Source organism: Trachurus trachurus, assembly GCF_905171665.1.
Source record: "Trachurus trachurus genome assembly, chromosome: 9".
Taxonomy (NCBI): Eukaryota; Metazoa; Chordata; class Actinopteri; order Carangiformes; family Carangidae; genus Trachurus; species Trachurus trachurus.
Window position 1 is genome coordinate 28,113,588 of NC_139895.1, and position 16,468 is coordinate 28,130,055.

Genomic DNA, 16,468 nt, shown 5'->3' on the forward strand with positions numbered 1-16,468 from the left:
TTCTCAAAGATGAACGCTTCTGTAATGTTACATCTCAACTCTGCCTGGCTTTCAAAAGCACATGTAGCACATTCTTTCTGTATTTCATGGACACATAAGTTATGGAGTTATAAAATGTTTTTTTTGTTGTTTTTTGTTGGGGTTTTTTTGGGGGGAGCTAACTTGAGTTTAACATTCATAACTCAGTATGTACATGAATTTGAAAATGTAAATGAACACACTCACTGTTTGTATGTCTTTATCACAGTGGCAGTGGGAGAATGAAACTCAGTAAGCTAACAACAGCAGACCAAAGTCACTCACAGTGTTGACTGGAAAGAGATCACTGACCAGGAGTCAGTGGACAGCAGGAATAAAATCAATTTTCCATGACAGAGTTTACCATCCCCTCTTATCATGTGACCAGAATTCCATATTTATGTCACATACTTAAAACATAATCATCTCAATAACCAATAAGCATTAAATTCACAGAGGAAGAAAATCTGATGTTGAAAGATATGTAAACAGAAGGTCAAGTCATGTAGCTATTTTGAAAAAGTGCAGTACACATTCCTCACTGAAATATAAGTAAGCTGTTACTACAATATGTGACACTGGTACGTGCATATACAACTTCCCCAAAACATGCAAAAATAATATTCTAATGACCAAAGGTTTCCTCAAAGTTGCCGAGCTGTTTCATCTGCTCACTCTGCATTGAGTGGCGCCGCCATAACATTTTCTTGGCTTGTATGTTCTTTGGGAAAACAGGTGCACAAGGGACAAAAGGTTTTGACCCTGTAGGAACGCCACTCGGCATCTTGCTACTTACACTTGAAGAGCTGGAGTTGACCCCAATGTCTGGTATGGGAGCGTGGGGGTTCAGGGGAGGGAGGTATCCACGGCGGGTGTGGGCAATGTGATCCAGAAGTAGAGCCCCAGAGCCTCTCCGCTCCAGCCAGGCGGTGCCTCGGTTTAAGACAGTGCTCTCCAAGGACTCCCTGGATCCTGACAGAGTGGAAGACCTGACGTTGACGAGCTTATGCCTTTCTGTTCCCATTCCAGTTCCACCGCTGCTCTTGGAGCCATTGTTTCGGCTGCTGCCAAACTGTGGTAACTGAGAGTCAGAACTGTAGTGGTTAAATCCAATGTTCTGTCGATGGACCACATTTTGCAGACTAGAAACATTCAGTTGTGTAAGACAGTCAGAGGAATCTTCATCCACCGGGCTGGATTCATGGGGAAAGGGGAGACTAGATCGATGCAGGTTTGGGTGGGAGGCAAAATGCAGTGAACTTGCAGCACTGTCATATGACATCTTTCTACCAAAACTTCTTCTTCCAACTCCTCCCTTATTATTTCCTGACACATTCTCTGTTGATTTCAGAAACCCTGTTGTGTCTTGGATATCCATACCGTGGTCGCATAATACAGCAACAGGTCTGTGGCTGACATTGCTATTGAATCTTGAGGACAAATCGTCCTCGAGTGTAATTTCCACCGGCTCTTCTGTCAGAGAGGAGTCCTGGCTCTGCTGGAGCAGGAAGGAAGGACTTTTGGACCACTGCTCCGAGTGTGGTTTATGAAAATTGTGTTGTTTATCTATACCATTAGCATGTGAAGGACTAGAATGTTTAATTGGAGAACCAGGTTGCGATGTGATTAGGCTGGACCCTGAGCCAAAACAGTGGGAATCCCTGAGGCCAAGAAAGGGGCTACCTGGTTGGGGAGAAGCACTTGCTGAGGAGCCTTGGGGAGGAGTTAATATCTGGAGTTCATATGCAGACGTGCAAGCTGTTGGAGTGTAATGCAAACGCTCCTCCAGGTCAGAGGGTGGAGGGACATTGAGGTACTGTTTCGTAACCTGATGTCCGGATGGTAGTTTGTTGGTGGTGATGATGATAACTTCCTTACCCTTTGCTTTACAGGCATCTAAGAGGACACGTAGGACATCCCTGTTTCCTGAATTGACTGCATAAATCAGTGCGGATAAGCCAGCATGATCCTCCAAAGTTGGATCAGCTCCACTGCTCAGAAGGAGTGACAGAATTTCAGCTCCAGCTTGTCCGAGGCATGCATGCATCAGAGCTGTTTTTCCTGTCTTGTCTTGGATGTTTGGGTCAGCCCCATTTTCCAGAAGATACCTGGGAGTTAAGATTGTATTTGTTACACCAGGAAAGTTGCAGCTAGTAATCCTCAACAAACACAGGCTTTCACAAATCAATAGCATTCATATGTCTGATGGAACGTACCGAATCATTTTGTGTTTGGGTACACTTTGTGAATCTGTATGGCGTGACTTGCAGGCCACCATAAGTGGTGTCTCGCCATGTTCATTACTCTCATTTATGTAGGCCCCTCCATCCAACAACAGCCGAGTGAGACGCAGACGACTCAGAGAGACAGCCTTTAGCAGAGAGTTGCCGTCTGTTCGGACTTCTGCTGACTCATCCATTGTAAAGTCTTTCTTGTCTCTTATCCACCTTCTCTCTGATGGAAAATTGTCACTGGTTGGTCGAAAGGTGTACACAGCTGAGTGCCTGCAATAAAGGAAATAAAAATTGGTGGTCAGCTATTGGTAGCTTAGCGTTGTTGGTCCTCAAGTCACACACAACTGAAGTTAAACTGCAGGTGCTTAGTTTCTCATTTCTGAATCATTCAGATCTGTTCCCAGTCTTTTCTACATGCTGTTATCTGCACCCTGAGATATTCACGATAGAGATATTCTCATAATAGTATTTTGAACACCTCTGGACACATTTTGGCACATGAATTTTTACTGTTGCCTTCTGGTCGTTGTTTTGCCCAGCCTGCTAGTAGGGGCAACCATCTGTCCAGGTCTTTGGTTCACTCTGCTGCCCAACTGCTGAACAACACTGTCAATTTTTTAACTGAAATAGTGGATGCTTGTGGTTGTTAAAGTTGTCTTGAGTCTAATACCCTATGTAATCATCATACAACTGTCGCATGTGTCAATGCAACTAAGGGTGAGCAAAAGAATGATGGTTACTACTAATGATGGAAGTTCACATCAATAGGCCTTAAATGGCTCCATGTTTCTGTGGGCACTTGGTGCGTAACATAGCAAGTGCATTCAGCTTTTTTCTTTCACTTTCACACAAGCCCCTTTTATTAATGTTTCTGTGATTATGCACAAAATTAAGTTTAATGGGTGAGTCTTTGACCAACTCCAACAAGGTTGGATTGTTGAAAATAAATGCAGCCATTGTCAGACTTAGGTTTCAGAATTTGGGCTGTGCAATTACAGTAATAATGCATGGTGTTTTGGGATAAGCACTGTGGTTTGTTTCAGTAGTCAGGCATTGCTCTGGTTCAGAATACCTAATTGAGACCCGAGAGCTACAATTTCATCCTGAAGGGAACAATGGAAGAGGTTTGCTGCATTTTGCAATTTTGCTCTCCTCCCAGATTCTGAACATCACCTCTCCTTTGTTTTAACCATCATCAAACCCATTCTAATGACCAGACCTGGCTTTAGGGAGTTGGTCAGCAGCCCTTCTACAGCTGTCTTCTACAATACATGATCTTGACAACCTCCAACTGCACTGTAATAGGCTCTAATGATAATATTTTAGAAAGTTCACAGCATGCTGAGATTACCAAAGCATGGGTGATCCTTGAGAGCAACACTCTGATGAGTGTCATTCGTTGTTGGTGCAATCACAGTTCTGTATTTGGTATTGGAGTTTGGAGTTGGAGTTGAACTGAATTGAGGTTTAATATGAATGCCATAAAATCAACTGCAATGACTTTAATAAACACAAGTCATGTGATGTAGAAAAAACAGAGGATATGCTCATCTACGGCTAGGACAAGGTTGTTGATTGTGTCAAGGTACGTCACTATGCATGAAATCTGTCAATGTGTCTGGCGGTTTACATTCGTCCCTGTTCATCACGGCGTCACACATTCCCTGTCATAATGCCAGGACCAACGTTATCCCAGCCTTCCACAAAACCCCTTTGCTCTAAACTGGCATGTGAAAATAAAACATTCTGCTGCTCTCAAAACTACCAAACAGCAGTGGAAGTGCTGTATTAATTACACAACTTTGACTGAAAGCTCCATAGAGCAGCAGGGAATAGCATTTCTCTAGGTTTGCCATGAAATTACTTTAAATTACACATGATTGTTTAAATAAGCAATTACTGCAGCTATTAATTACCAAAAGTTAACGTACCAATATTATCATACATGTGAATATTTGTGAATTATCATTATTATTGCCGCAAGTAAGCAAAATTCACTTGCTCCTGTTAGTCAGGGTAAATTCCACTGCTGTTTGTAGAACTGGGTGGTGATCATCGTTCTGTGTGTGAAGTAACCAACACCTCCAAGGTAGAGGAGTTAAATATACAATACAGCATTGTTATAGTCTGTCAGACATGTTATGAAGTCAAATTAATAAAGTATAAGGTAGCCTACAATCTACTGGTGTTAAGATCCTATAGGCATTATGATGATGATTATATAATGTGCCTTATGAAAAATGAAATGTAGCTACTGCAGTACACATACCAGCAATTACAAATCAAGATATCTGCTGGACATACTAAATGCCAAGGGTACGATTTTATTCATTGTCACAAAGGTGTCATGGTTCACTCAAATCTATTTGTCCAGACCAGTCAGCAGCCTTTTCTGTTGGATGACATTCACCCGCATCTGTGTTCTTTGAGCGCTCGGGCCTGGCCTTCAACCAGCACCAAAACAGACAGAATAGCTAATGACAGACACAGACAGCTGAGAAATGTTATTCTGTAACATCATATCATGGTCATCTTCAGTCAAGACTAAAAGATTAATATTGTGTATTATCACTACTACTACAATGTTTATTTCTGGTGCTTTATATGTATATACATCACTTCTCTATACACATGCACATGGTGCTTGGTGGTCAAGTGGCTGCATGTCTCTCTCCTAGCTGTCCTGTCTAATAAAAGCTTAAAAATAGCCAAAATAAACTGCTTCTACTGTAAATGCTGATGTGATGACTTTTGGTTCAACAACATGCAGCAAAACAATGTAACTAATTAAAGCACAACTGTGGTGAAGAAACAAACACTAACACCAACTCCACACGGCAAGTTACTGTTGGTATGTGCACAAACTTACCTGAATGTGTTTCATTCTTTACCACGAGAGCTATTGAGGCTGCAGGCCCCTCCCAGTTGATGGGCTGAGGAGAAGCCGGTGGTGAGAGCAGACATCCATGCAGGAGAACGACTGATGAAAGGAGAGTGTGAAGACTGATATATGTCAGATGACAGTGGAAGCCTGGCCTATGGCAGCTGAGGAATAGAAAGTGCACAGCCAATGACGGCGCAGCCTATTGTGAGCAGCCAAAGTCAGACAGTAGTCTTTGGTGAAGCATTTGCGCAGGTAAGACTCATTTCTTTTCAGCCTGTTAACGTGTGCAGTGACAATAGTCCCACTGACGTCACCAGAAGGTTCAAGGCTGCAGACATTTGTTTTGGTGAGGACTGCACAATAGCAATATTCATTCCTTTCAAAAGATGTATCACTATATGCAGAAGTGGTAAATTAAAGAGGTTTGTGTGAAAAGCATTTTCTGAGGAACTCTGAGCTCTGCAGTAAAGGCAACTGGTAACAGATGAAGGAAATAGTGCATCATCACATTTAGCTCTCTGAAGTGGACAGAGACATGGAAACAATAAATGACGCTGTTTCCCACTGCACTATTTCTTTCTTTCTCCGTTTTACTGTGTATAACACCACCATTAATAAACATGGGTTATACATCATGAAAACACAAATGCATTTTGAACATTCTACACTGGAATCTATCAATAAAAAAATCCTTATCAAGAGGGGCACCTGTCTTCAGAGGGGACAAAATTATTATTCTATTGATTATTGTCATCAATCTCATGTAATAAGCTGTGACTTCTTGAATCAATGGATCTGCAGGCATGGGCGTGGTAGTGGGGGGGGGAGGGGACTTGAATACCCAGGGCCCAAGTAGAAGAAGGCAGAATTAGGGGAAGCAACTGTTAAAGGGATACTTCAACATTTTGGGAAATTGACCCAATGCCATCATCCCTATAGTTTTAGGAGTAGATTTGTTACCTTTAATTGTCGGTGCAAGCTATTTTTAGATTGGCGGAGATATGTTATGAGATAATAATGGAACGTTACGAGTTATTTTCGAGGTAAATGCAAAGCCAGTATAGAGCCGAAAAGAGATTGCTTGCCGAAAACTGCCCCCGACGGAAACTCGCTTTGGCGGCTTTGGATAAATTTACCTCAAAAACAACTCGTAACGTTCCATTATTATCGCACTGGCATGGATAGGGGCCCAGTGACATTACGAGTGTACAGGGCCCAGAATTTGGTGCTACGCCCCTGTCTGCAGGACATCAAGATTGGATATGTTATGCATGGCTGCAAAACTAAAGATTACTGTCTACAAATGAGGTTTGATGATAAAATATAGGTATAGCTCAACATCAACCCCAAAATGATCAGGCCTACTGTGAATATTACAGTTAAGAGTGTGACGAGAGCAAGTGAGATATGCAATCGCATTCATTTTATTCCCAGTGGACTGGCGCATGTTCCTTCTCCATCTTCTCCTTTGTTTCAACTTTGAGGAGTCATTTTCCATGGATGTCTTGAACTGATTCATCTAAAGCTTACCTATTAAACTTGTACATCTGTCTTTCCCTACGTCAAAATATTCAATTTCATGGCAGAAAGTTAAAAAAATTAATTTTTATCACGCTTTTACTTATTTATTGATTTATTTATTTATAACATTAACCCAATATTCAATCATGATACAGCAGACTGAAAATACAATATAGGTTAGTTTTTTTTAATTACAGTTTTTATTTATTGTACTTATTTATTTTTTATCTTAGTGGGCTGACACGGGACCAGGGCATCGCAATTTCGTTCATCCCATGTTTTTAACATGTATTGTATGACAATACAGAGACCTTTGACCTTTGACCTTTGAGGTTATACATTTCTACTCTAAATATACCTAATCATGTCATTTAAACCTTAAATTAGTTTAAAGTTACCATCCAAGGCTGCATTTATTCATTGATTGACTGATTTTCCTGAATTGGACACCTGATAAACACCCACCCCTCTGTCCAAGACCGTTGCTAAATAATTTTATAATAATAATAATAGCTTGGGACTAATTGTGATGTAAGATAAGTGACTTGTAACTTGTTACAGGGAGAGTGAAGGCTCTCTGCCTTGCACACTGCTGCTGAAAACCAAGCCTGCATGGTCCTGTCTCGGACCCACTGGCTCTGAGGCTCTGATCATGCAGGTTTGGTTTTCAGCAGTAGTGTGAAAGGCAAGTTACAATTAGTCCCAAGCTGTTTAATGAAGGTAAAAATGAAACATAAGGTAAATATCATGCATAGCTGTGTGCTACTTATCAGAGCGGCTAGCAACGGTTTGTTTTACTTAGCAATGGTCTTGGACAGAGGGGGTGGGTGTTTAGTTGTGCAATTTGATGAAAAAATCTTAAATAGGCTATAGCCACCTGGGACAGTAACTTTAAATAATAAGAAGACTGTATGTTGCTTTATGGAATGCATAATGTATGAAATGCAATAAAATGACTATTGACAGATTTGCCAAAAAAATTACCTTTTAAACCTGCTGTATCAAATTTGATACACACATTTTCAACACGGTTTTACTATAAAATAAGTTATTAAATATTAAATGATTTTACATTACATCAATGCAGTAACTGTTCATATTCAAGTTTCAGTAAAAAAAAAAAAGTTTTTCTTTCCATAATGTTTTCAAAATAGCCAAAAATATCCACGATAAAACACATGTGGGTCACTGATTGACGGTGGCCATTTTGGATGTCCCAAGTGAAGACCCCCTGGTGTATTAATTACTTCACCCTGGTGGATTATCTGACCATTACATGTATCTGATTGTATACATTAGGTTTTTCAAGGGGAAAAAAATCACAGTGAGGATATAGAGGTCTCAAAAACCCATGTATCAAATTTGATACAAAAGGTCATATAGGGTAGATTTAATTGTGAAACAGTGAATGAAATAGCTAAGGTTGTCTGCCTTTGATTTGACAATAATCCCAACTTTATAATTGGATAGTTGGACGGATGTCTATCTGAGCAGTCAGACAGCAGATTGCTCAGCTGCCCTTGCTGTAAAAGGTCTAATAAAAAGTGTGATCATGTTGATGATTAACCCTTTTTTCCTTAGTAAGTGTTTTTGTGACCCGACTTCCATGTATAAATAACTACAACAGGAATAACTGAAACCTATTGAAATTTGAAATCTAGTTTATTTCAACTCCAATGTGGCATGGAAGCACCCAACAAATCACTTCAAAATGCAAATAAAAATCTTGCATTTACAATGTTGTGGCGGCCATTTTCAAAAAGGATCTTTTTTTCCTCTCTGCTTATCGTCTTCATTGCTCTGTGCTCTCATAGACTTCAAATCTGTACTGGATACCATTCTCCTCCTGCAGCTCTTGTGGCACTCCTGGAAACCTGGAGAAACAAACCCAATCCAATCCAATTTTATTTACATACATAGCACAATTTTAAATAAACACAAATATTTATAAAGTGCTGTATGGTAAAATAAAAACAATAAAACATAATAAAAAGACAAAATACTAACGATGAAAAACACAATAAAACATAATAAATAAAGATAAAATGTCTGTGCACATAAAATCAACAATCTACGTGGTGTAAAAAACCAAAGAAAAGAGATTGGCTGGGTGTGTAGGGGTGCAGAAGCTCAGAGAGGTACGATGGGGCAAGACCATTTAGATTTAAAAGAAAAGAAAATAATTTTAGCCAGTGGAGTAAAGCTCCTTATTCTCCAATTCATCTGGTAAACACATTAGTGTTAAAGTTCTAGAGCCAATGGCCCAAATACTCTTAACATGTTGTATATCTGCCTTATTGTGACATGAGTGAATATTTTCCCCAGCAGACACAGGAAGGCAATGAGGCAATGTCCATGTCAGTGATACTGAAACATCTGAAGAAGGAGCAGCCACGGTGAGCTGCACTCCCACACCTGGCCAGGGGGAAATAAGCTCATTCACATTGGCTCTGAAGTTGTGAATTGCATTTCAGTTATTGCTAATGTTGATATGTGTGGGTTGTTAAATGCTGTTACTACTAAATAAGAATCCATTCGTAATAATTCTAGATGACCGACAATAATGTATGTTGATCTTACTCTGGCAGTTGATGAAATTTGTCTGGACTAATTTCAGGAAGGAATGTGTCGCACTCAAACTGCTTCAGGATTTGCGTGATGAACAGTCTCTTGGTCCCTGGCCACTCCATCATCTCCTAGGTGCCCAAAGCAATCACAACAATGAGTGTGTATGGCCATCATGGCAAAATGACACATTTGATATGATTTGCACACAATTTATTCATATCATTATGACATTTGTACTTATTTATATTGTTACTGCCGGTAAGATACAGATAAGAATGAAACTTTAACTGAACTCCTCATTGATACTGTTTCTGTTGCCATACACAACACAATAATAATTTATGCATTCGTAAAGGTAAAGAACATTTGTACAGATTGTAAAACAGACAATGTGACAGCACTCTCAGTGCACCTTGTACCTTGTAGAGAGAGCTGCCTCCTATAATCCACACCTGGTCAACCTGGTCCGCCAGCTCAGTGTTGACGAGCCTGAGAGCTGAGCTAAAGTCTGATGCAAAGTGGTGTGCTCCTGCGGGGGGGGTTCTGGGGGAATATTGAAAGTTACAGTTAGTGTAACACTGAGCAATAGTTGAGGTGAAGTAATATACTGAGTTCATACTTGATTTGAAGACACACAGCCCCTACAAGGTTTCCTCGGCAGTGTGACATCATTTTCTTCCCCATCTTTCATTGATTCAGTTCATAAAAATAAGGTTTGCTTTTATTTGCCCATATATCTCTGAAATGTTCTGACTCCACCCCAACACAGTGACAGTCATCAGCCTTGATCAATACCAACTTAAAGGAGAACTCTGCATGTCTGGTCACTTTTTTTTTTTACTGTTTTGGTTGCTTTTTTCTCTACAGAGCTCCCCCGACAGTTTCAGAGTGGATATATTCACTGTAAAAACACACAGCTATCCCTCCTCCCCTGGCCACGTGCTTTGTTTTCAACGAGGCCGGCAAGAAGGCAATCAGTGGAGCCATGACTACCGAGGTGAGTAACATTAACAAGTCATTATGGATGACCGGGTGTGTCCGTGTCACAGTGCCGTAAAGCAGTCCATGTTTCTCGCAAGACAAGATCTGGGACACCGAGTCAGAGGCGCTGATCTTGCAAGGTTGGTTTTCTGCCAAAAGACACTAGGCAGAGAGTCTCCATTCTCCCCGTAACAAGTCATTTAAAGGAGCTATGTAAGAAATGTATGGCAAGTAGTCATAAAATAACTCAATATGTCACCAGAGACTAAGGAATCATGCGTGCAGTATTTTGAATTTGACTGCAGCAACATTTTCGGCCACAGTCTTTCATACTGCTCCTTTGACTATCAGCTGTTTAACTAAGGTTAAGCTTTAATGGTAAAGGGTAGGGCTGACCCCAAAAAATCGAAGCTTGGAAGCTTCGTTTGTTGCCATGGTAATCGATCATGAAGTCCTTGATCAATTTTATTTTATTTTTTTCCCTTTTTGACACTGGTTCTTATCGGCAATTGTTACATTAAAATGAGTAGGCTACTTGGCATCCTGGAAACCAGCCTGATTTTGAAGATATGCAGTGTGAAAATTATAAGTACAGGCTTTGTGGCTAGGTGCCCGTTTAGGTGGGCATGTAGTGTGAGACATACTTTAACTCTCTGCTGAGGATAATGTTGATCCTGTTGTTCAAGGGTCTGTTCTTCTCTGGGATGGAAAACCACGTCTTCCTGCCCATGATCACAACATTCTGTTTACCTGCAGGACAGCAACATTAGGCTCCTTCTCATTTACATACTAGAACTTCAACACCAACTTTTTTCCACAACATACCAAAGGGATAAAGGGATAGTTCAACATTTTGGCAAATTTGCCTATTGCCATAATCCCTATAGTCATAGCAGTAGGTTCATCACCTTTAATTATCGGTGCATATTGTTTTGAGATCCGCGGGGCAGAGATGTGAGCTGCTCAGCAAACACAATGGAGGTGAACAGTAAGGTCCCCTGTCCCTCATCAAACTCAATACACAATCCAAAATGCCAAAAATCACTTGTGGCGAAGTTGTGACCTGCACATTTGCCACGCTATGAAATACTCATGTATAATTATGTAACATTAGGACACATGCAGCAAATACTCAGAACTTTATGCTTTTGAAATCACTCCGCCCAGCAGCCGTGTCTGGAATGTAACTCAGGTTTTGCATTTGCCTCAAAAACAACTCCATCTTGTAATGTTCCATTATTATCTCATAGCGTGGTGAATGTGCAGGTCACAACTTCGCCACAAGAGCGTTTTGGAGTTGTTGGATTGTGTATTGATGAGGGAAAGGCGAAAATACCGTTCAGAGCTCACGTCTCTGCCCCGCCAATCTAAAAACAGCTTGCACTGAAAATTAAAGGTAATGAACCTACTCCTAAAACTATAGGGATTATGACCAAAATGTTAAATATCCCTCTAAGTTTTCCTGAAAGAGGTGTCTATCTGTCAATTACAATGTTATCGAACCCTGGTGAATAGATGCATGTACAGTCGTTGATTAAATGTACACATTTCCTGACAATATTTCCCACATTCCTGCACAAAACTGTATGGCTGTATCATAAAGATATGTGAAACTTAATCTACGAATCACTTTTCATTCTATTGTCAGTTTGTCACTTACACCTCTTGTATTTTCCAGTAATTGCTATACAAATTCAACCTTCTTAGCAATGAAATGACAACTATGGATGGGAATTAATAAGGTTTTATTGGTATCAGTGCCATTGATTCTGCTTATCAATTTGATTCTTTGTTGGCCTATACAGGTTACAGCTACAACAACACTGATTTTAGTGAACTCTGCAGAAACGTCACCACCACACATACAGTATCTCACAAAAGTGAGTACACCACCCCTCACATTTTTGTAAGTATTTTATTATATCTTTTCATGGGACAACACTGAGGATTTGACACTTTGATACAATGTAAAGCAGTCAGTGTACTTACATAACAGTGTGAATTTGCTGTCCCCTCAAAATAACTCAACATACAGCCATTAATGTCTTAAACGCTGGCAAAAAAAGTGAGTACATCCCTAAGTGAAATGTCCAAATTGTGCCAAGTGTCAATTTTTTGTGTGGCTAACTGGCTACCATTTTTTTTCCAGCACTGCCTTAATTGTCTTGTCTCCCAAAAATGGTAGCCACACAAAAGGTCTGGAGACATATTGACACTTTGGGCATAATTTGGACATTTTCACTTAGGGGTGTACTCACTTTTGTTGCCAGCGGTTCAGACAGAAATGGCTGTGTGTCGAGTTATTTTGAGGGGACAGCAAATTTACACTGTTATACAAGCTGTACACTGACTGCCATATCTGTCATATCTTCAGTGTTGTCCCATGAAAAGATATAATAAAATATTTACAAAAAATGTGAGGAGTGTACTCACTTTTGTGAGATATTGTAAGTAGAAGCCGCCTTCAACCCTAACCCCAGGAGGACCACAGTGGTTATGGGGTTGACGGTGCACAATCCTTACACATCCCAGTTTCATTCTTCTCATATTTGATACAAAAAAAATGCAGCTCCTCTAATTTCTATATTGCACTTAGCCAAATTGCAATTTTAATTTATTTTTCAGTTAATTGTGCAGCTCCCTGGTGAAATCTTCTGTCCCATCTTAAGTCTTATATATATTCGTGTTACTGTAAATGTTTGACTGTGACTTGTAAAACTTCAACCTCTGAACAAGTGGATGCAACAAAGTCATTATAAGTTACCTGTTGCAGATGAGGTCGCTGTCATCTTTCGGAAATGTTTGAATTCATTACTGTAAAAGAACATATGATCCAGTTAGGTCCATATTTCATTGAATAACTACTTTGCCAAAAGTTTATGTGCATAGTGTTCATTTGTGACAAATTATACAAGAGACCTTTTTTTTTTCTTTTTATAGAAGAAACACCTTAACCCCATAAACTTTGTGCTGATAGTGGTAGTCTTGTAAAACCCAACCTTCAACCACATTCACTTTTAAATGGCTTTCTGTACTCTTCATTTTTGAAGTTAAAAGTCTAATTTATTTAGAAAGATGAATCAGTGAAAGTGGATGAAAAAGACCCGTTGGGGTCAGAGATGGTGCTTGAAGGGATGGATTGGATTATGTGTCAGGTAATAATATAGCCAAGCCCCTGGCCTTAGATTTAAATGAGTAAGTGATACCTGGTTAACCCATGACTTGTGCAATCTTAAGTCTGTCTTCCATTTATTAGTAAGCAAGCACTTTATTTACTTGTGTGTGTGTGTGTGTGTGTGTGTGTGTGTGTGTGTGTGTGTGTGTGTGTGTGTGTGTGTGTGTGTGTGTGTGTGTGTGTGTGTGTGTGTATATATGGGCGATTCTTCAACTAGGTGCACTTTTAGCCATGTGAACTTGAAAAAAAAAAAGTTATTCAAAACTGACCTAACACAGTCTCATAAGTTAAAATAGTTTGTCTAGTTTTAAGATCTGTAAGAGGACAAACTTAGATTACAAGGCAAATTGTTAATTTTGTACATTTTTTCTGATCTGCGATGAACAAATGTCATTTCCACCACATCTCAATATACAACTGTTATTCAATTATAAATAACTTATACCACTCTAAAACTATCTGAGACCCTTTTTGTAACTATGTTTTACCATTTTTCCATAATACACAATAATCATACATTTATGAATTAAATAAATTCAATCTCTTAAGGACCAACTGCTGAATTGTACACCTGCTACATCTGGAATTTAATATTGCTTGGGTAGGGGCTTTTTAGAAAATAAATAACTTGAATTATTATGTAAAGTGGATCATGACCTTTTAAATTGTGGAGATTTCTTTTATGTGTGTTGAGAACTTTTACAATAATTTTTTAAAATGTCTTTGGTGGTGGAAATGACAGGGTGTTGTGGAAATGACAACAAATTAATGTGAATGTATAGAAACAGTAGACATTTATTTGAACATTTCTTAAACTGTCATTAAACAAAACCATCCCTGGTTGTAGTGTAGTCTAAAAGCCAATATCTAAGTTCCATCAAATAATAGATGACAAAAATGTATTTAGTCCCTATAGGCCTGTGACCTTTCTGCTGCTGTCTTACGTGGCATCTTAAAAAAATATAAATAAATGGAATATAACATATAATTATATTATTAATGTTGATTAATGTTAATTTAATATGTAATATTAAAAAATAACTACTCTCACAATCCATATCACTTGGACTTTAAGCATAAATGTCATTTCCACCACACTACTTTCTTTACCACCACAGAGGATAATGTGGTGGAAATGATGGTGGTGGAAATGACATTTCTACAGTATTTTGTGAAAAAATGCAGACTAGCTTAACTGATTAGCTTTGAATTGATACTTAGGATTTCATGTATGCAAAATACACTTACTCAACTAAAAAAAAAAAACTTTAAAAAAACACCTATGAAGGTATAACATGTTTGGAAATGACGTGCAATAAATATATATACTGATCGAGCAACATTTATCTTAATTTTTCTTCAATAGTTGTTGATGAAATTGAAAATTCCCTCCATGTCCAACATGTGCTCTGATGTCAGTGTACATTGCCATAGAAACCATCCATACAATCTCTCAGAGAATTTTTTTAAGGGGACATTACAGTGCTGTGGTGGAAATGACCATGATACTGTGCGACAGCTATATTTTGGATAAAAAATAATATTGATGGCTGTCTTACATTAAACACTATAATGTGTTTTAGTTATTTTACTGATACTTAATTCAGGCACATTAGTAGTTTTCAAATAAATCACATTTTTAAACATTATTTTCATTGTTGAAGTTTAAAAGTCTGGGTGCGCGACAAGGGTAAAACAGTGATTTTGACACTTGTAAGAATGTTGAAAAGTATGAAAAAATTATAATAGAAAGGTGGTACATTTTTTCTAAGGTGGTTTTATTGTTAGTTTGACAAAGAAAGTGGAATTTATACAAAATGATGTGTATTTTTTTAAATTTGACCAAAGAACATAAAAGTGCCCGTAGTCTAAGAATCACCCGTATATATATGTGTGTGTGTGTGTGTGTGCGTGTGCGTGTGTGTGTGTGTCAGATGCACTCAGTCTCTTCCAATCACATCCAAAATGCGAACGATGCTGCATTCAAAACAAGTCTTATTTGTAGCGCTGGTCACGAGTCACGACACTGACCCAAACTCTGGACCAAAGTTCAACTCGACCGACCTTAACACTGTCCGTGCCGTAAAATCAAACCATGATATTGATAATGCTGGCATTTAAGCTTGTATTTGTGGACAGTGGATGTTGCCATTTTATTTTAAGGGGCTGTTAAGAGTTAGGTGGTTAAGTGGTCATTGGTCTGAAAACTGAGAAAGAAACCCTGCGATTCTTAAAAGTTGTAAGTTCTAGGATCTAGATCCATGGCAGCTTCAGGTGCGCAGCGCCGAACGCATCAATTATTTCCTCACCTACAAATGAACACCACTTACCAGAGTCGAACAGGGTGCCACGGCAGATTTCCATTGTATCCAATGCCCAGGTCAGGACACGCCGCCACGATACCGTTGAGAATGCGGGACATCGGGAGAGGACTACGCTGCTCCGTCGGTAGCTCGTGTGTGTTGTTATGGTTATGACTGGAGCTTCCCGCCAGCACGCGCTACAAAATACTAAGGTTGTGTCCGAAATCACTCACTCATTCCCTCCTCCCTACTCACTATATAGTGAATTCAATATAGTGGACTATATAGTGGACTCATTGGTCAATTAAAAAAACACTTTCGGACACTACTCCGCCGCACAGTTAATGACGTATTACGTCGCGTAATTAAAACGTTCCGACCGTGATGATAACGGCCGGTGCAGGTACCATGGATACAACCATGGTAACGGCCGGTGTAGAGGAGTAAAGCAATATATTAAGCGGTAATATATATATATTTAAGCATCAGAGATGTTCAATCAAACCCACATAGTTTGAAACAACATTCAAAACACACACAGCCAGTGTCACAACTAAGCATGACGTCCGCTAGCTTAATGCTAACGTTAATGTAAAACACCATAGACGGGCTAACAGAAATTAGCCTCGCTATCCAGAGTCTGTGGTCAGTTTATAAAGCTTGTTAGGAAATTTGCTCTGACGTTTGTTGTGGGAGTCTGTGGAAGCTGCGACTGGACAACTCTGGCAGCTGGACACATTTATTGAGGCTGCTGCACTACTGCATTTATTTGGTAGCTACACCG

General features: G+C 39.4%; 2 protein-coding genes across 2 annotated transcripts; both read right to left on the minus strand.

Moving 5' to 3' along the window:
* Positions 1 to 643: 643 nt before the first annotated feature.
* Positions 644 to 2,437, minus strand: ankrd34bb (ankyrin repeat domain 34Bb; the record flags this gene model as incomplete). The annotated part of the gene is made up of 2 exons (XM_083978897.1): positions 644 to 2,126; positions 2,235 to 2,437. The coding sequence occupies 2 exons, from the start codon at positions 2,435 to 2,437 to the stop codon at positions 644 to 646; spliced, it is 1,686 nt and encodes a 561-aa protein (XP_083835023.1).
* Positions 2,438 to 8,313: 5,876 nt separating this feature from the next.
* On the minus strand, positions 8,314 to 15,889 carry dhfr (dihydrofolate reductase). Its single transcript, XM_083978915.1, has 6 exons — positions 15,712 to 15,889; positions 12,971 to 13,020; positions 10,851 to 10,956; positions 9,645 to 9,768; positions 9,238 to 9,353; positions 8,314 to 8,531 (listed from the first exon to the last, which is right to left on the minus strand). The coding sequence occupies exons 1-6, from the start codon at positions 15,801 to 15,803 to the stop codon at positions 8,450 to 8,452; spliced, it is 570 nt and encodes a 189-aa protein (XP_083835041.1). The 5' UTR covers positions 15,804 to 15,889; the 3' UTR covers positions 8,314 to 8,449.
* Positions 15,890 to 16,468: the final 579 nt, after the last annotated feature.